Source organism: Podarcis cretensis (genome assembly GCF_951804945.1).
Source record: "Podarcis cretensis genome assembly, chromosome: 11".
NCBI lineage: Eukaryota > Metazoa > Chordata > Lepidosauria > Squamata > Lacertidae > Podarcis > Podarcis cretensis.
In genome coordinates, this window is record NC_137180.1 from 37,695,607 (window position 1) to 37,716,876 (window position 21,270).

Below are 21,270 nucleotides of genomic sequence, written 5' to 3' on the forward strand. Positions count from 1 at the left end.
ATAACCAGTGCTTTACAAATTACCCTTTACAACAGCAATGCAACTGCTCAGCGTAGCTGTAATAGTGTGAGTGTAGAATCTATGCTGGAGTTTGAAGCTTTAGCTCCGTCATACTATAAATCTGGGTGCTATTCTCTCACTATAACATTAAGCAATCTCTCCATTGGCTTATTTACAACATAAACTCACAGTTCATTATCTACTTTCAGGGTATGACAGGGTGGACTGATTTAAATCAATGAGATTTCAACCAGATACACGCCCTTAAAAGGGAAAGATTTGAATTATTGGTTTAAAACAAGTTTTCTATTTTGAAACTTATGGTATTTCCAAAAGAGGAATAGAGTAGTTAATCAGCTCTCTGTACCACTTAAAGCAATCACAATCCAGAACCAGATTACTATGGCCAGGAGATCGCATGCACCTGTAAACTGGCAAAAGAAACAAAGTGCCTAGTAGCCAAGCAGATTTACATGTCCCAATTACAGAACCAAAATGCTGTTAGTATTGTGGACTTTAAAATGTACTCCATTCCAAGGATATATGTTGTATTTAATCTTAGTAAATACAAACCGAAGTTCCTCACTGGTGAGGGTGGTGCATACTCATGTCATTTATTTCTGGGGCTGGTAGTTCCAAATCATGCCTTACCGTGCTCAAGTCTGTCAGAGGCAACTTTGATTTGTGAGAAATCGGGTGTACTAGTGGGCTGCATCATACTTTGATCAGGTAGAATACTACCTACACATTTTTCCGTCTTGGTAAGCCAACTGGCAAGAGCCTTCTTTGTATCATTTTTTAAAGAGAGAGAGAGAGAAGAATCCACAGGATCTGCAGACCCAATTTAAAATTACTCCTCTTTGCCACAGGCTCATTGGGTACATTACTCTGCTGCACTGTCAATCAAAGGGTTAGTCAGCTAGCCATGACCCACAGCAGAAATAAAACTACAGTCCAGTAGCAATTTAAAGGCTAGCAAATGTCTTACTGGATAAGCATTCATGGATTAGCAAGAATGATGGACTTGAGCCCCCAAAAGGTTATGCCTTAATAAATGTGTTAGTCTTGAAGGGGCTAGTACAGTTCTTTTTGCTGCTTTAATCAAACTGCACTGTGGTCTACTTCGTAAGTTTTTTGAGAGAACAAAATAATATAAAAACCTTTGACAAACTAAAAATGCTATTACAAAAAGGAGGATGGTGCCAGGGATGTTTCAGTTAAGAACTCCATGTGTAACAGCTCATATGCAGTATGGGAGCATGGATTGCACCCTGCCAGCACTACCCACACAGGCAATCCTGTCACAGCAAATAGCCGCATATTGGATTTGTGGACAACCTGCATGAAACTTTCATTGTTTGTAGCCCTGAATATCTTGGTTACATACGAGAGGCTTTTCTCCTTAAGTTTTTTTCATGATTTCAAATCTCTCTCTCTCCCCCCCCCCCTTCAAAATTAGGGGTAGGTAGGCAGGGCAGTCTTTTATTATTGTTGTTGTTTATCAGCATTATGTTTAGATCTGTCTTTCCTCCAAAGATCTCAAGGTGGTATTCATGGATCTTCTTTTCTCCATGCTATCCCCACAACAGCCTTGACTGGCCCAAGGTCACACAGTAAATTTCATGAATGAGTTTAACCTTTGTCTCCCAGATTCTAGTCCACTTAATATCCCATCATTTTATTCCACATTCTTAAAAATGGTGTAGAAGTGAATAAGCAAAGAGGGAAACAATCTTTTCCCAGAGGTCTGGAAGTTTATGGGGGCCCTTGTTAACAGTCCAGTGGTACTTCTGAGTAATGTACAGTTATTGTGACATGAACCCACACTATGACGGGGGAACCCCTGCAATGATTAGCACTTCACTAAACTGAAAAGTGTTTTACCTTGGTTCAGAAGGGATTCCTAGTCATAGTTGTGTATTTTTCTGCCTCTACATCAGTGTTAGAATTCTATCAGTTATATTTTATCTTTACAATCTGAATGAATTTCAAGAACCAAAATGATTTTTCTGTGCAGCCTCAGCAGGAGCAGTCAGCATAAAAAAGAAGAGGTAGGAATAGGCCAATATATATGTGGATAGTCTCTGGATCAAATGACTTTTCTTCTTTAATTTCTCAAAGTTCTTAACCTAACTCAAGGTTGTCATCTGAACTAGCCAGGTGTTTAACTGATAATCAATCACAGTCAGTCCATCACATAAAAAAAAAGACTTTAGAGCTGTCTTACCCAAAAACAGCAACTAGATAATCCGTTTTGGTGACTGTAAACTTGGTTTAAGGAGCCATTTGGCGCCTAGCATATATGAGTTTTGAACACTGTTCCATGTGTTCCGATTCTCTCCCTATCCGCTTCTTCTGTAGAGAAACAGTGAGCACTTGATCCCATGGTCCCCTCAGCTAGGTCCACCTGCCATAGAATACTTTGGACTTCTGAGAGGAGTTTGATATAGCAGGAGGGGTGGTGGAAGAGGTGGTGGTAACATTTTGTTGGACATCACCTTTGATATACTCAAGTAGCTTTTTGATTCCAGATTGTGAACCAGATCCATGCTAGCCTGTCCTCAGTAACCAGAAAAGTGGGGGAGGGGAGAGATTTCAAATAACCACTGAAATGGAAACATTCAAACTTATTATGTCCATATCCAAGGTGCTGAAGCTACAAGCTTCTAGCTCTCAAAATAATATAGTCTGTTGTGTGTGTATATGCTATTACTAAGGTGCACAAAACACATGTTCATTGTTTTCCTGAATAAATTAATGTTAATAAGGACAAAAAATACATAGTAAAGCCAATAGCTTTTTTAAAAAAAAATAACTAGTTTCAGACTAACTCTGAGAAACTTAAATTTGTGTGTACGTGCACATGTGTATTCAATGCATGAATAAATACAACTTTCAGAGCTGCCAACATTATATGCACATTAAAATCTAACATACCCCAACAATCCTTTTCATAGCATCCAGCTTAGCAGAATCTTTGCTGCTTTCCAACATTTGCTTCAAATCTTCATTTCTATAAAAGGAAGAAAAACAATGAGTTGTCACTTGTATCACAACCTACTAATGAGGATACAAAAAAGTGTTCCAACATGCCCCAGAACTTCAAATTCTGCAACAATGCTGTTAATTGTTTTTTAAAGAGGGAGGATGCTGGAAATTAAAATGTTGCATAAATATATCCATCAGGGTGGGGAGGGGACTGAGAAGGCATAAATAAAAATAACGTGTTCTGAAGGCTGAGGATAATCAATTTAAGTAGCAGTATGGGAGGAACATTTTGTTTGGGGTGTCTAGCTATTGGAATCATTTCATAGAAAATCTCATACTAACAATTAAACACTTTATGAACTGTAATTCTATTGATTTTACCAAATGCGGCAATGAAAGTTTGGCTTAAAAATACACACAAGAGTATACTGGTGGTGGAAACCTAACTCCAAGTTAGCATGTTTCAAGACAGGACTGGTTTAATTTTTACAATGTTTCCAAAGAAAATGTGAAAGAAAGAACAATGAATTGTCTCAATGTGGCAACTGTGGGTAATTTTTTTCTTCTTCATCTAGGTACACACTGGGATAGCTGAAGTTCATAAGAAATAGTATGTGGGAAGGCTTCTCTCTTTTTAGTAACATAAAATAAGTTAAAAATACCCTTTAATGCGAGTCTATGTAACATTTAGACAATCACTGTTGTACTCCCACATTAACAGGAAAAAAGAGATACTACTGGGGAGGGAAGAAGGTGACAGGAAGAGGGTTTTTTTAAACTGCCAATCCCTTCTTCACTGAGGAAACAAGGTCATGTCCGTCTATGGGTATATAGTGGTACATTTATTTAGGCCAGGATCCAAAGACTTAGTTTAAGCTGAAATTTTATATACTTACTGGCCTGAGTAGATGTGTACATAATTCTTCTCTTAGAGACCAAAGACTTGCATGAGTTTGTTTAAAAACAAAACTTCCCTCATCCCCTAATTTCCTTAACATTCTGTGAAGTGTCTCACTTTTAAATGAAATCTACCATGTGGGACTGCTATATGAAAAGCTCAAATATATTTCCTGCAACTTGTTCAAGGTGTCAGATCTTTTAGGATTCAGGCTACTCTGTTTAGAAAGTATTCCAGGTACTATCCCAATTCAGTTAGCCCACTGTAAGATTAGATGAACAAATGCTACACACACTTAGGAGGCCAGTTTGCTACTACATTTATGTTTGAGCTGATTTCACCTCTGCGTATCATCATCAATGAGATAAGAAGTACGAAAAATGCAGGAATTATCACTTCATTAAAAATTGTGGCATTTTCTGTTATCCTTAAAAAGCATTAACAAATTTCTGTAAGAGATTTAGAACAACAGAACATGAATTGCTACTTCAAACAAACTCTTGCCTAAAAATAAAGGAATTAATTTAGCTTGTACTAAACAGCACTTCAGTGCTGATCTAAGCCTCTTGGTGACGTGCTCAATTAAAAAAGAAGGAGCTATTTTTTAGTGCACAATAACAGTACATTGTTACAGCTCAGATAGTTAAAACATAACATTCACAGTATAATATTGATTATTAATCATTCTGCACTGTATGAAAAGTAAATCACAAAAGACAGGTGAGCAACAGCAAGTTTATCAATACTTACAAAACAAGGTTTTCCTCACATGGCTCAAACGTACTAGTAATCCCACTCTCTTCTATACTAGGATCTGGTTTTAAGGTAACTTCTAGGGATGCTGCTTTTTCAAGAATAAATCTAATATTGCAACTAGAACTACTCATTTTAGCCAACGAAGACTCTTGCTCCACTTCTTCTTACTCAGAAAAAAAGAATTAAATGTACTGGTAACCAGACCTACTTATCAGGATCAAGATTGCAGTGTGGTTTGAAAAAACCTATGAGGTAACAGGATACCCACTCCCTTCACTTGAAGAAAATGCCTACTGTATAAAAGGTCATTTCCTTTTACAGAAATACATCTTACCAGCCAACTTCAACAAACAATCTTATTATATTGCCTGCTTGCTTTAGCTTAACAAGAATTATGGAACATACTAGGAATTTTATATAGCTGTAAAAATGAAATCACATGCAACAGATCCCTCATAATGTCTATGCTGAATTCTAAAAATCAATGCAAAATTATATGAATTTGGCCTTGTTTCTCAAGCCTCTTTATAAATATTACCTTTCTGACAAAGGGCCAAACTAAACAAAAATTAGATTTCAGGTTCTTTTCATAGTTGAAGACCTAATTTACACTGGATTGGAAGCCATTTGAATTCTAAAAAGTTGCTATATGCAAGGTGTTGGAGATGAAATTGCTGTAGGAGATGAGAGACTAGATAGGTATGGATAAGTAGAAGTTTGGAGTCCAGTGCAACGTAAAAGTATGATGAAGAAAAGTAGGATCAGAAACCAAAGACGTAAAGTATTCCAAGGGATCTGCATGGCAAAGTAGCCATGAACACTGAAAACAACTTGATTACTTGTTGTCTCTTTGTATCTTCCACACACATAAGCCAAACAGTATCTAGCTTTATTAATGATACTCTCCATAAAATAAATAATTATTTTAGAACATAAACATTGGAGAATGTAGCCAAACATGTATGCAGTAGAGCAGTGGTTCTGAACTGGAGGTCTATTTAACCCAAGGTGTCTGTCAGGGAACTGCCATCGGAGCCCAGGGAGGTGGCGAGGCTCCCAGACGCTGGGGAGGGAACCAGCAGGGGGAGAACTTCCGCTGAGGAAGTAGAGGAGGGGGAAGCGTCGGAGGGAAGGCTCAGAGACGTTTCCAGCGAGGGCAGCGGAGAGAGCTCAGGACCTCCCATTGGGACGCCCACTCTGCGCAGAAAGCTGTTGCGCAGGGAAGCTAGGCGGAGACTCTCGGTTAAGGAGCTTTTATGTTGGAAGAAATTCAGGAAACGCCCACTGACGGATTCTGCCAGCGATTAAGACAGCCACTAAGTAAGGGCTGGCCGGGCAGGGAAAGTTTTAGCCAACTACTCAGCTTGGAGCGGTGTGGCGCTTACGCACAAGCAACCCCTTATCCCATTACAGTGTCCAAAGCACTATTCACAAAACAAAAAACTACCAAAGAGATATCAAAATTTTCAAAAAGGGTTATGCAGTACTTAGCTAATTGGGAACCACTGCAGTAGAGGACATTCTCATTAGAAGTGTCCCAATTTTGGAATTCCCTCCACTCTCAAATAAGGTCGGCACTGACCATTACATGTTTTCAGTGTCAATTGAAAAACCTACCTATTCATCTCACCAGCATGCAGACAACAGTCAGCTCACTCACTTTTTTCTATCAAAATGGACAAAATTATGAACATCCTAAATGAGGGATTCATGCAGCAATGAAATGGGTGAGCTTGAATAAACAGACTCAACCCAGACATGGCAGTGGCTGGTGTGTGCACTCAAGTGAATGGTAGTCAAGCAGCTCTGGGAGGAACTGCACTTTAAATACGGGTCATAAATTATTTTATGCTACTTCTTTGCAAAGAAGGGATTCCCCCCCCCTTATTGTTTGTTTTAATTATTATTGAAAGCCATCCAAGGGATGTTTGTTGATGTGTGGTTATATAAATATAATAAATAATAAGAGCAGTGAAAGCTTTGAGACTATTGGTCCATTTAGCTCAGTAATGTCAACACTGTCTAGCAGCACCTCTCTAGGGTTTCAGGCAGGAATCCTTCCAAGTCCTACCTGGAGATTAAACCTGGGGCCTTTTGCATGCAAAACATCTGCTCTAGAGGAGGAGAAACCTAGAGAAGGCTGTGGCCTACCTCCCTGCTCTCTTCCCAGTATTAACCATAGCACTAGTTCACAGTTGAACGAACTATACAGTGGTGCCTCGAAAGACGAAATTAATTCGTTCCGTGAGTTGCTTCGTCTTGCGATTTTTTCCTCTTGCGGAGCGCGTATTCCCCGGGTATTAACGGTTTTACGAAAAAGGAAGCAAACTCGCAAGACATTTTCGTCTTGCAAAGCAAGCCCATAGGGAAATTCGTCTTGCGAAGCACCTCGAAAAACCCTTTCGTCTAGCGAGTTTTTCGTCTTGCGAGGCATTCGTCTTGCGGGGCACCACTGTAATCAGTAACACAGCTTTCACATGGACGAGTGAAACCAACCACCTGTCTCCTTGATCCTCGCCCATCCTGGCTAATAAAAGTGAGCCAGGAAGGGCTGGGCAATGGGCTCTGTGGGGTGTTGAATGCTTCCCTCTGTGAGGGAGCCTTCTCAGACCCACTGAAAGAGGCAGTCATTAAACCGCTTCTTAAAAAAAATCTTTAGGCCTGGCCAATATGCCAACTATCGCCCAGTCTCAAATCTTCCATTCTTGGGCAAGCATGCCTGTGGGATGTGGACCATTCGGAACCCTTCCATTCAGGATTCAGGCCTCATCATGGGACTGAAACTGCCTAGGTCGCACTGGTTGATGATCTCCAGCGGGATAGGGACAAAGGTGAAAGCTGTTTCCTAGTTCTGCTGGACCTCTCAGCGGCCTTTGATACAATCGACCATAACATCGTTCTAGACCATGGGTAGGCAAACTAAGGCCCAGGGGCCGGATGTGGCCCAACTGCCTTCTAAATTGGCCCGTGGACGGTCCGGGAATCAGCGTGTTTTTACATGAGTAGAGTGTGTCCTTTTATTCAAAACACATCTCTGGGTTATTTGTGGGGCATAGGAATTTGTTCATTATTATTTTTTTCAAAATATAGTCCGGCTCCCCATTAAGGTCTGAGGGACAGTGGACTGGCCCCCTGCCCAAAAAGTTTGCTGACCCCTGTTCTAGACCATCTAGAGCAGCCTTTCTCAACCTGTGGGTTGCCAGATGTTGTTGAACTACAACTCCCATCACCCCTAGCTAGCAATGCCAGAGCTCAGGGATGATGGGAGTTGTAGTCCAACAAAATCTGGGGACCCACAAGTTGAGAACCGCTGGTCTAGAGGAACTGGGAGCTGGAGGCACTGTTATACAGTGGTTCCACTCCTTCCTCCTGGGTCATGTTCAGAAAGTGGTGGTGGGGATGAGTGTTCAGACCCCTGGGCCCTCACTTGTGGGGTGCGTCATGGTTCCGTCCTCTCATCCATGCTTTTAAACATCTACACGAAGCTGCTGGGAGAGATCATCGGGGGCTTGGGCTGGGTGTCCATTAGTATGCGGATGATACCCAGCTCTACCTCTTTTTCAAATCAGAACCAGTGAAGGCGGTGAAGGTCCTATGCGAGTGCCTGAAGGCGGTTGGAGGATGGATGGCAGCTAACAGAATGAGGTTGAATCCTGACAAGACACAAGTACTGTTTTTGGGGGGGACAGGGTGTGGGTGACTCCCTGATCCTGAATGGGGCAACTGTGCCCCTGAAGGAGCAGGTGCGCAACCTGGGAGTCATTTTGGACTCACAGCTGTCCATGGAGGCACAGGTCATTTCTGTGTCCAGGGCAGCTCTTTTATCAGCTCCATCTGGTACACAGACTGAGACCCTACCTGCCCGTGGACTGTCTTGCCAGAGTGATGCATGCTCTAGTTATCTCCCACTTGGACTACTGCAACACATTCTACGTGGGACTACCTTTGAAGGTGACCCGGAAACTACAACTAATCCAGAATGTGGCAGCTAGACTGGTGACTGGGAGCGGCCGCCGAGACCATACACTGGCTCCCAGTACGTTTCCGAGTGCAATTCAAAGTGTTGGTGCTGACTTTTAAAGCCCTAACAGCCTCGGCACTATCTACCTGAAGGAGCGTCTGCACCCCCATTGTTCAGCCCAGACACTGAGATCCAGCTCTGAGGGCCTTCTTGTGGTTCCCGGACTATGAGAAGCAAAGCTACAGTGAACCAGGCAGAGGGCCTTCTTGGTAGTGGCGTGCACCCTATGAAACGCCCTCCCATCAGATGTCAAAGAAATAAACAACTATATGACGTTTAGAAGACATCTAAAGGCAACCATGTTTAGGGAAGTTTTTTTATGTCTGATGTTTTAATATATTTTTAATCTTTTGTTGGAAGCCGCCCATAGTGGCTGGGGAAACCCAGCCAGATAGGCGGGGTATAAATTATTCATTCATTCATTCATGTATTTATTTATTCATTCATTCATTCATATTATTATTATTGTTATTATTATTAGCCTTGCTAGCAAAACTTAGCTACAGTAGAATAATGGTTAGGATTGGGGCATATTCAAGCCTAAACTCTGGTTATTATATTGGCAGTGTTATTACTGCCAAAGGCTCCATGCCTTTCTGGTCTTTCTCTTTAAACCCAGACATTCCCTTTGTGAAACTAAGCTACTAAAAATGGCACCAACTGACCACAAGTCAGCACAGAAACAATTAATTTCAATGAACATTTGTACGTTCAACTATTTTCTAAATGTTAGGCATGTCAAAAGAATGTCACAACCAGCACAGGGACTCTTCACTAACAGACCTGGAGAATCATAGTGTTATTTACATCTTTTACACTTACTGCACTAAAAATATTTCCCCACACCCCAAATAAGGTCTGACATTTTATTTATGCAATAAAAATAGCATTCTGCCAAAGTATTGATAGCTTGCAGCAATGCTACACAGATTAAACAAAGCATGATTCTAAACTTATAAAATATAATTAATGCCATCCCTCACCCTTGGGATATGCCCCAGTGTGTACATTTTCAAAACATATTCTCAATGTGTATAAAATATTTCAAGCTTCAAAGCACACTTTCTGCCATCACTTTATACCACAGCTGTTTGAGTGACATCTTGTGGCATGATTCCGACATTACCATATTCAGCACTAACAAATTTATTTTATTTATATATTTTATTGGCTTTCTATCTCACCTTTCTAAAATATACAGATGGCAACCTATAAATGTTAGAACAGTAAAACAGAGCCCTAAGAACAAAACCAGCAGAAGTAACAATTGTAAGCTGCTGCTCATCCTTAAACATTCTAAACATCCTTCAGAAATACAAATTTAGAGAGACATGCCTTTTTAGGGAGACCCTTCATAATTCTTGGTGCCACAGCAGATGAGGCTGCATCTATGAGACCCACCTGCCACCTGTGGTGCACCAGAGATACTGGAAAAAGGCCTCTAAAGTGCAACAGAGCTCCTGGAGAAGGAGAGTAACTCTGGTTCCAGATTATTTAAGACTTTAAAAATAAAAAAAAACATTGCTTCAAACTGGACCTGGAAGCAAATTTTAGCAAGAGAAACAGATAAAAGTTTTTAGTGAGATAAGATGTGCCATGTAGGCAACGATATTCTGAATCAGCTGAATTTTCCAAATTGGCACCAAGGGCAGGCCATTATATAAAACATATTATAGTAATTTAAACCAGAAGTGACTAGAGGTCTGGCTGTCCCAGGCAAAGATACAGCTAGTATATAAGACACAGCTGGAAAAAGGCATTATTGGCCACTAGCACCACATGGGCATCAATCTCAAGAACTGCTGCAGCCTTATCCAATATAGGATGCCCACTCCAAAATTACCAGAACCCCTAAGAAACAGTACCGTATTTTTCACCCTATAGGACGCACTTTTTCCCTCCAAAAATGAAGGGGAAATGTGGGTGTGTCCTATGGGGCGAATACAGGCTTCAGGAAGCTCTGTGCGACCCTCCGGAACCCGGCGCCAAGCCGCGCCGGCTTCCAAAGGGTCACGCAGAGCTGCCTGACCTCCAGGGCTCCGCGCAGCTCTGCGCGACCCTCCGGAGCCTGGCGCCAAGCCGTGCCAGCCTCCGGAGGGTTGCGCAGAGCTGCCTGCATTTCAAAGCCTCTTCAGCGCGCCCGGGCTTCGCACAGCTGTCCGCAAGCCTGGGGAGACCGGCGCGGCTCCCTAGGCTTGCGGATAGCAGGCTGTTCTGGGGGCTGGGGTCGGGGGAAGCTTGGGCTTCCCCCGCGCCAGCCCCGTGTCTGGGGGGGAAATAATTTTTTTTCTTTATTCCCCCCCCCAAAAAAAAAAACTAGGTGCGTCCTATGGGGCGAAAAATACGGTACTTCCACTTTGTCTGGATTCAGCTTTTTAAAAGATGCTTTATTTGGATAACTACCTCTTCATAGATCACTGCCTTGTCGTGGCGAAGGGGCTTGAGTAACTCAGAGAAGCTATGAACTATGCTGTGTAGGGTCACCCAAGATGGACAGGTCATAGTGGAGAGTTTTGACCAAACGTGATCCACCTGGAGCAGGAACCGGCAAGCCACTCAAGTATCCCTGCCAAGAAAACTCTATGGACAAAGTCAACATGCATATAAAAGTTATAACACTGGAAGATGAACCCCTCAGGTTGGAAGGCATCCAACATGCTACTGAGGAAGAGCGGAGGACAAGTACAATGAGATTCAGAGCTGATGAAGTGGCTGGGCCAAAGCCGAAAGGTCGCTCAGTTGCGGATATGCCTGGAAACGAAAGGAAAGTCCAATGCTGTAAAGAAAAATATTGCATAGGAACCTGGAATGTAAGAACCATGAACCTTGGTAAGCTGGATCTGGTCAAAAATGAGATGGCAAGAATAAATATTGACATCCTGAGCATCAGTGAACTAAAATGGACGGGAATGGGCATATTCAGTTCGGATTACCATCATATCCACTACTGTGGGCAAGAATCCCATTAAAAAATTGGAGTGGCTCCCATAGTCAACAAAAAAGTGGCGAAAGCAGTATTGGGATGCAATCTCAAAAATGATAGAATGATCTCAATACGAGTCCAAGGCAGACCTTTAACATCACAGTAATCCAAGTTTAAGCACCAACTACCGGTACTGAATAAACTGAAACTGACCAATTCTATGAAGATTTACAACACCTTCTAGAAATGACACCAAAGAAGGATGTTCTTCTCATTATAGGGGATTGGAATGCTAAAGTAGGGAGTCAAGAGATAAAGCTGAGACTCCACCTCATGAGAAGAGAAGACTCCGTGTAAAAGACCCTGATGTTGGGAAAGATTGAGGGCACAAGGAGAAGGGGAAAACAGAGGACAAGATGATTGGACAGTGTTCTCAAAGCTACGAACATGAGTTTGACCAAACTGCAGAAGGCAGTGGAAGACAGGAGTGCCTGGCGTGCTCTGGTCCATGGGGTCACAAAGAGTCGGACTAAACAACAACCACCTCTTGGTAAAAATAAAAGATTTCTTTAGATGCAATGCTTGAGAAAGAATGAAAAGCCAGTCAAAAAATGCTGTCATAGAATGAGGAATCCTCTGAAATAGCATATTGGTGTGAGGCAATGCAAGGGAAAGAAGGGGGTGAGATTCCTATTCCTACCCTGATGTTTGCTGAATCAAAGTCATTTCTATTCATGGAAGGGCATGTCTGAATCTATCCCATTTTACTTAACTGCAGAATCTGGATTATTCTCAGCAGGGAGGTAACATAGCAAACAAAAAGTAGAGAAGACATACGAAGATAAAACAGTATTTTGTTGATTAAGATAGAAAAACTAAAAGTAGTAACTTGCAAACCAGGTCCATCAATTCAAGTTATACTTTTTTTATAAAGAAAATGTATTTTTATGGATTCGCTTCTTGTACGGGGTGGGGGGTGGGGAGGACCAACATACTATAACTTACAATTACAGGTGAGAGATTAGTATCCCAGATATTCTTCATCACTAAGAGGAAAAGTTATTATAATCTATTATAAACTATTATTGGCAATCACTCAACCAATTAACAGGTTGACAGCTAATCATAGGTATCCAACAACACTTGCATATAACAGCATGCAAAGTATTTTTGTGTTATGTTTACTCTGGAAATCTGTGCTTGAAGAGGAAAACACAGTTGCAAAATATGCAAATATTTTTTACACAAATAGTTGGTCGAAGAAACAGAAATCATTGTTTCTAGAGAATAATAAAGGTGCTAGAACTCAAAGCAGATCTGTTTAACTACCAGATTTAGGCCTGCACAATAGAACATCATCCTATCCTCCTTTCCCCCACCCCCAAGATCTGCTCTGGAGGCTCCACCCTGCCCACTCCTTCTAGTGTTTTAAGAAGGGGGTCAGCTTCTTCCAACAGCCCCTTTTCAAAGGGTTTTATGAGAGCCCACCTCTTTCCCATCTAAGCCCTCATAGGCTCAAACAGAAGGGGGTATCTTAAAGGAAAGAGGGTTGTCTTAAAGTTTTCACAAGTCTCTCCATGGTCCTCTTTTAAATCTTCAATATCAGGAGTTTAAAATAGGAGGGGACATCATGTGATTGACGGGAGGCAGTCCCACAATGCCGGCACAGCCAAAAAGGTTCACTACTCCTCCTCCTCTAAAAAAACACTTAAGTACTACAGTATCCATGACTTGGATAAGTAACTGTTACTGCCCTTCAACAGCTCTTCTGCCTTTCCCATCCAGAAGAGGAGCTTCCATCCCTTGCTGGTTAGTTGCTTGTCCCCTCTCCCCTCAACAGCAAATGAGTGCTGCTAATACAAGGGTACATGGGGGGGGGGAGGCCAGGTGGACACTTGAAACCCACCACTATGTTTTGAGGCCCCATCTTTTGATTGGCGGGCCGGCAGTGACGTAGAATGGGAGGTTTAGCTTAGCGGTAGTGCCCCTTTGAGAGAAGGGGCAATGGTGACAGGAGGCAGAGCAGAACTGCTGGGCCATGCGGAGGCTGTGACACAGCACAGGCCCAGCGGAGACATGGTGTGCGGCCAGCTGATGGGTGGGTGGGACTTGGCAACACCTCTCTTCCCAGAGCTCCTTGGTGACTGCTGAGCAGGGGGCGGCTGCCTGCCAGGAATTGCAGGGGGTCAGGTTAGTTGACTCTCAGGGACCCCCTTCTAATTCTACAGATCCCTCTCTTCAGTTAACCACTGACCTAAAGGACTGTGATGTTCCTGTATCGTAAGCAACATCACTTGCAGGTTTGCACCACAGATTTTTCTAAGATAAACAGGTGGTATAAGCCTATACACACTGGACTCCATGAGTGACATCCAGTGATACCCACCCACTTGTGCCATGAACGTCAGCTTGCAATGGGTCTTCTGGTTTATATTCTGCCCCTCTAGCATCCTGCGCTTCCCTAAAATATGCTCTGGAGGGTCCCCATATCCCCTGAAGTAGATTTTGTGTGTGGAAGAAGAAAGGAAGGGAAAACCTCAGTGAATGAGCAGGTGCCTACTCACATGATCTTGGAATGTCAGTGCATACACATTGACCTATGCACTGCTGGGGTTGGTCCTTAGAGTCCCTTTCAACTCTACAGTTCTGTGATTCTATTATCTAATCCAGGTTTCCTCAAACTTGGCCCTCCAGATGTTTTTGGCCTACAACTCCCATGATCCCTAGCTAGCAGGACCAGTGGTCAGGGATGATGGGAATTGTACTCTCAAAACATCTGGAGGGTCGAGGTTGAGGAAGCCTGATCTAATCCATGGACATGGAGGCACAATGTGGACAATCCTAGTTCCTCAATACATTAGGATTGTCCAGTTAGAACCTCATCTGAGACACACCTTAATACTACCCACACATCAGATCACAGGCATTTTCTATCATTTTATACTATTTGCTAATATTGTGCCACAGTTTGAGACTCAGATTGGACCGCGCAGATTTATTAGCTCAAAAATTCATTAAGGACTTACTTTATAGGATATTCCATCCAAACCATTCATCCTTTCTGGCTTGTGTGCCTAATGAAACTGGCATACTACTATAGTAGGAGGCACAGTGCCATACTAACAGATGGCCCTGATGGTAAACATGCCAATGAACCAGCATATGCATCACATATAAATATCAGGGCTAGACTACTCTAAAATAAATCCAATCATTTATTTCTATACATTTCCATTACTTTTAAATAAGATATGTATGTCCAGTGTGCACTAAACTAAAGGATTCTATATATAAATCCTGTATTACAACAGAAGTAAGTTATTCAGTCTCTTTCAGCATTAAACTCAGGAATCAGTATTGTACTGAAACACCATCTTTAATCCATTCTCAGCAAAGGAGCCATTTGCAAAACTCAAAGGCAGTTTGCTACCCTGCTGCATTTGCTAGTACACATGTACTCTGAAAAGGAAAAAGGCTCCAATAAATTACAATCACATTTTGTTTGGCAGGAATCTAGTCTAAAGATGCAAATTCATGAAGTTGAACACTATTCTTCTAAATTTTGCCATCTGTTGAAATGTTCACATATTCTACCTACCACTATGCACTTTCCATATAATATGCCTCCAAATTTCGACATTTGGTTAAATATTTCATTTTTACTGTTGCTGTTAAGATGCAGTTTCCAAAGGTAAGGAACAGAAAGGCTTTTATAAAATTCACACATTTAAATATGACAGAACACGTTTAATTTGGAATCAGAGTAGTAACTGCTGGCAAAAATAAACACTCTTGTATGAGAAACATTCCAAAATATCTGTAAAATCAGAAAATCATTCCACCTTAAATCATCTGAGCATTAAAATATTTTATACGTCTCTTCCTAAAGATATTCCAATCAAATAAACTTTACATGAAGGATCAGTATGAGCTATTGACATCTGGATCTTTTATAAAGCTTGTGGTTCTTGGTTTAAATGGCCAGATTACATCTTGATTAAGGGAACTTCTATCAATACTATTCAGACATTAAAACGAATTTTCAATTCTATCAAGAGATCTGAACCATTGCTTTCTCATCATATCACTCTACCCTCAGGTGAACAAGCCTTGCTATTCATTTCTGTGTTCCTGACATGGTTGGTCTAGTTCTAGCAATCAAAGTATTTGTTAGAAGTACTGCATACTGAATAGTTTGATGACGTTCTTCAACTCTGGTTCAAGTTCTAGAAACACTCTTACTTTTCAATGCAATCCAATTCAATCATTACACACTTATCTTCAAGGATGTAGGGCAGCAATTGACAACCTTTTAGGCCTGTGGACATATTTATAATTTTGAGTGTATACCATGGCATGACCTTCTCTGGATGCTTCTTCTGTCCCCCCAGACAGAAATTAAAACAGTTCCTCTTGACACAGAGTTCCCCCAAAACAGCATCACTGATAAGACAGCACAGAAAAGAAAACAACCACCCTACAGATTTGGTGCTTGGATGGAATCTTGGCTCCAATGATTTTTGCACAGGATGGCAACTAAACCACAACAAATTACCCAACATATATATATGAACACAGAGGTGACCAATAATTTGATGACATTTTTAGGGGATCCCATGTAAAAATTATGAGTATCCATAACTTGGAACTGTATTTCTGCACCATGGTCTGTGAATTCACATGATCTGTGAATTTTATGTTTCTGTCATTGAAGCATAAACAGATATGAACATTGATTTGATGATGTCTGGGGAGGGAACCCATGAAAAAGCATGCAATTTAATGATAATTCATTTTACTGGATCTCAATTTGCATGTGTATGTGCACATGTGGCCCTTCTGTCACTCTGTTCTCTCTGTCTCTGTCAACTCCTAAAGCACCCCACTTTCTCCCCCCCAGTAGGGCTGGGCAATATCTGGTTTTCACCATTGTAATATATCACAAGCTAAACATTGAGATATACCAATATATCACAATGTCTGAAATAAGGATGGAGCTATGTAGAGGCATTGGCTGGCTTTGTGGATATTGCCGCATTGTGATTTTTGCTGGCACCTGCTCTTGTGATTCGCTGCCCCCTGCAGGAGGCAGGGGAGAGCTGAGGCAGCCGTTATAGGGGCTGCAGGAATTGAGAGAAGCATGGGCTTGCTTCAGTTTTCCAACATTGTGATTTCTGCATATTGTGTGTGCGCACGCATATCATGATACACTTGAATTTGTTTTACTCTGGATTGTTTTATTTGATGTTTTGATGTGTTGTAAACTGCTCTGAGAGATTTTGTTTAAAATATAAAGCAGTATAGAAATGAAATGGATCATAATTTCAAAAGTCACTGGGGTGGGGTGGGGAATGGCACAGAGGCATTCTGTTGCGGCAAACGTAACCTAGATCTAAGGTGCCATTTGGGAATTAGCTTATACATCTGAGTTTCTAACACTGGAAGCTAGGATGGGTAGAGGCTACCCAGTCAGTTAGTCCTAATTGCCTTAGGCCATGGGTAGGCAAACTAAGCCCCGGGGGCTGGATCCAGCCCAATTCCCTTCTAAATCCGGCCCGTGGGCAGTCCAGTAATCAGTGTTTCACATGAGTAGAATACGTCCTTTTATTTAAAATGCATCTCTGGGTTATTTGCGGGTCTGCCTGGTGCTTTACATGAGTAGAATGTGTGCTTTTATTTAAAATGCATCTCTGGGTTATTTGCGGGGCATAGGAATTCATTCATCCCCCCCAAAAAAAAATATAGTCCGGCCCCCCACAAGGTCTGAGGGACAGTGGACCAGCCCACTGATGAAAATGTTTTCTGACCCCTGCCTTAGGCCCTCTCCTTCAACAGCCAGGTGTAGAGTTGTAGCCAATCTGAGCTGGGTGATGGACCTCACCCTACAACAGCAGATCCTTCCTGTTGAGTAGGAACTCATGAATTTGTCATGAGTTCTGCGAACAAGGCTCTCCATGGTCAGAAGGGAGCTACTATGATAATCTCCCCTGGAGCGGATCTGACTCACGTGAGAAATCTCTGGATTAGGACCAAGGGAGAAAAGGAATATAAAAGCCCCACCCAGCCACGTCAGGGTATCCATGCCCATTGCTCCTTGGGTCCTGAACCAGGAAAACACTACCTTTCCATTTTCTGGACTAGCAACAATGTCCACTCTTGGAAGGCCAAAGCAATCCACTATTTGCTAGAACATCTATGGATGAAGGATCCACTCTGTCTGCAGGTGGCTGACCCAGTCTGCTCAAGTGTTGGGGGCACCCGCTACGTGCTCTGCTGATAGGGATTCTAGATACTGTTCCATCCAGGAGAGGAGGCTGGCTGCCTCTTGCATGAGAGCCTGTGACTTGCTTTCACCTTCTTTACATATATATGCCTTGGTGGCAATGCTGTTGAAAAGGATCAGCCTGTGCTTGCCCTCCACCACCCTCTCAGAGTGGAAGAGGGCCAGTCTGAGTGCTCCGAGTTCCAACCAACTTATAAGTTATTTGGCTTCCTCCTTGGATCAGGTTTCTTGGACATACTGATCTTCTGTGTGGGGTCCACGCACCAAGAGGGTCGCATCTGTCATTATCTGCACCCATTGCTGCGCCCTGAAGGAGTGTCCCCTTTCTAAAGCCAGGGAAATCCACCACCTTAGGACCCTAATGGGCCTGTAGGAAGTGGGAGAACATGGGGACTGCAGGTTGGCCCCAGAGCCTGACCTAGCCAGGGAGTCACTCTGGGGTAAATGGCAGCATCCTGGGGGGGGGGGGGGAGGCATGAGCAGTTGCCCACCCTTCCTTTCATGCTTACCAACACTTCTGGGAGCACTGCAGCTTCTAGGACAGGCCATTGCAGGTCCCCCATTACCTCTGTGGTCAAAGGACTCACTGTTGGGAACAGGGAGATCCCAAGTCCCCTTGCATGGGTGGTCTGGTTTCTCAGCCAATGAGTCCACAGAGAGCTCCCCAATAGTAGTCAAATAACTGAAACTGAGCTATCAGCAATCTAAAATTAAGTTACAATAAGCATTTCCTTTTAAATTCTGTTTCACAATACAATCTAAAATTGCCTTGAAAGATCATAATGACTAAGGTGTGCTTTTTTAAAAAAAATCTTCTCTATAAACTCCAAAGTTTCAGAAGCAAATGTTTCACTTGCAACAGTGCCTCTTTGAAAATGCCAAATTGCAATGATACATTTTATTGGATATAAAGAAAGGAAACAACTAGATTACGAACAACAAGCAACACAATTACATTTTAACCACACTTCCCAATTTACAGAATGTAATGAAATCTTATTTGGTAATTAAATGCCAACTTAAACAAGATTGCCAATACAGATTACATAACAAATGAATTGTGAGACTGCATGTGCCTCCTGCTGTAAAAGCTCTTCAAGACCTTAGATTTACCTGCAAGATCTGCCAACTCAAAATGGCATTTTTGAGAACTTTCAGCCTATACAACATTCCAATTCCATGTTCTTCAGTAATCAAGTTTATTAACGGCTCATCTCATCTCAATTTATCATATAAACCATAGGGCCACATTAGATATTCTTCTTACAAAGTATTAAGGGCCAAACCAAGGCAGGGTTGTTTTTTAAAGCACTTCAATAAATTTGAACATGAACACACATACACATGCACAAAGCTGCTTTCATTGGATGGCAGATTCTTTCTTGATGCAAATAGTAGCTGGGAGGGGAGATTTTTATCAGAACTACAGTGTGGAAGGAATAGGCTGGAAAACCCTCCCTCTTTGCTGCAATCCCAATTCTGACTTGCTTCTCCCATATCTGCTATATAAAGTTAAAGAAGGACACAATGCTGTTTAACAAAGTGTGTCTAGCCCCAGGCCTACACTTCTGGATGGTTGGCAGCAAGCTATCAAATTATGTTTTGAGAATTACACTAACTTACCGTACATTTATTAATTTTAATCTTTTTTACTGGTGTTAGGTATTTTACTAAACTGGACTTTTTAGCATAATGGCTGGTTCTGTTAGTGAATATTTTAGTGTTATTTTTTGTGTTTCTACTTCTGTATATTTAGGGAGTGTTAGGATTCTCTAATAAAGAAACAAACACCCAATTTGTGTTATTAGCAAATAAAATGTAAACCACAATACCTGTTCCCTAGTTAAAGTTAAGACACTGGTGCTGACACTACAAGATGAGCATCTCTTTGTTGTAAAAATAATTTCTCACTTTTATGGATACATGATTCAAAGTAGCTTGCCATGCCACAGAAGACTGAAAAAAGGCAGTACTATGTCTGAGAGGTAAAATAAATAATGGCACACAAACAGCATACTGTAGGTAGGAGACTAGTTAGAAGTGAAAGCAGATTAGGGTTTATGTTTCCACTTCTGTGAAAGCAAGGTTCTGTGAACATGACACATTACTAAATAAGACTTATTCCCAAGGCACATGTTCAGGTCTGCATGTGTAAAGCAGCAAAGGAAGGAACCCTATCAAAAGAGAAAGCTAACAAAATTACTCAATTACATGATTTAAATTAAGTATAAATAATTCTGTTCTATTATACATCTAGGTTTATAAATGGTTTGAACTTCAACTTTTAAAAGTATTTTCTTCTGTTTTGTTTAAATAAATTAACAGCACTGACTAGCAACCTTATTGAACTCAAAACCTTTCTAACTTACAATGTTTCAAGAGTATAGACTAATCACTCACTTGTACACACACACATGCACACAAAGTAGTATTATCAAGCTATAACCAGCAAAATTAGATATTCTACATGTGGCACTTGTTTTTACTGGAAAATATATTGTGTTAAGTTACAAATAGCAGAATTTATGATTTATTAATATTAAGTCTTCTAAATAAAGGGTTCCCAGTACAATTTATTTCGATTTTAACATTTGTTAAAACAATGGACACTTGAAGACCATTAAGAGGCTATCCAAGATCTCGTGGGAACAGAGCACCACATAATCAAATTTAAAAAGGGAGGAACCATATTGCCACCTCCGCCCCATCAACAAATATGAAATGTTACCAATATTGGCAAGCTGAAACGGCAATATAAAGAGTCCATGGGCCAGTATGAGCGGTAATATGAAATAATACCCCCTTCATCAAGCATGAATCAAAAGTTTATCCAGTCTCTCCACTGTGGCCACCCAACTTGACTGAAGAATCAAAAATAACCTTGTGATCCATTCCCACCCTCAACATAACTTCCGCCAGTGTCTCCCTGATTTCAAAGCTATCAGTGTCTCAAGGAGCACAAGAGTTTGAATGTTTACACAGAAGGAAATCGCTACCAACTTCGCTGTGACTTACTCCCTCGTGCGTTTAGGATTGCAGCATAAAGTGCATAAAACTGAAAGGAGGGGTCCCTGAGGCGTTTCTCATGCTGCTCTCAAGGGGCACTTCTCCTTACAGTCATTTATTACTTCCCTTGCATTGATATGCTGTATACAACTTTTTACCACGTTAGTAGGAAGGATTCGGACTTCTCCCTTACTCCACAATTCAAGGCATAAAAAGAAAATCCGAAGCAGCCGTGTTGATCTGCAAGGAAAAACAACTGAGCTCTGAAAGCAACCGCAAGGCAGTAACTTTATTAGGGACCAACTCCCAACGTCACACGAAGTCGCAGAGCAACTCATAACGGCACAACCCCGCTTTGCAGTAAGTTTCACAAAGCACCGTATTCAGGACCCCGA

At 41.6% G+C, this 21,270-nt stretch overlaps 1 protein-coding gene across 3 annotated transcripts in view; it reads right to left on the reverse strand.

Moving 5' to 3' along the window:
- AP3B1 (adaptor related protein complex 3 subunit beta 1) overlaps window positions 1-21,270 on the reverse strand; it is a 149,641-nt gene that overhangs the window by 109,296 nt on the left and 19,075 nt on the right. For 2 of the 3 annotated variants that reach the window (XM_079995362.1, XM_079995361.1), the window contains one exon: window positions 2,938-3,013. In XM_079995362.1, coding sequence (XP_079851488.1) covers window positions 2,938-2,994 — 57 coding nt within the window. In that variant the 5' untranslated portion in view covers window positions 2,995-3,013. Of the gene's footprint in view, window positions 1-2,937; window positions 3,014-21,033; window positions 21,052-21,270 lie in introns of those variants that run through there. The other variant, XM_079995363.1, reaches the window with a different exon arrangement.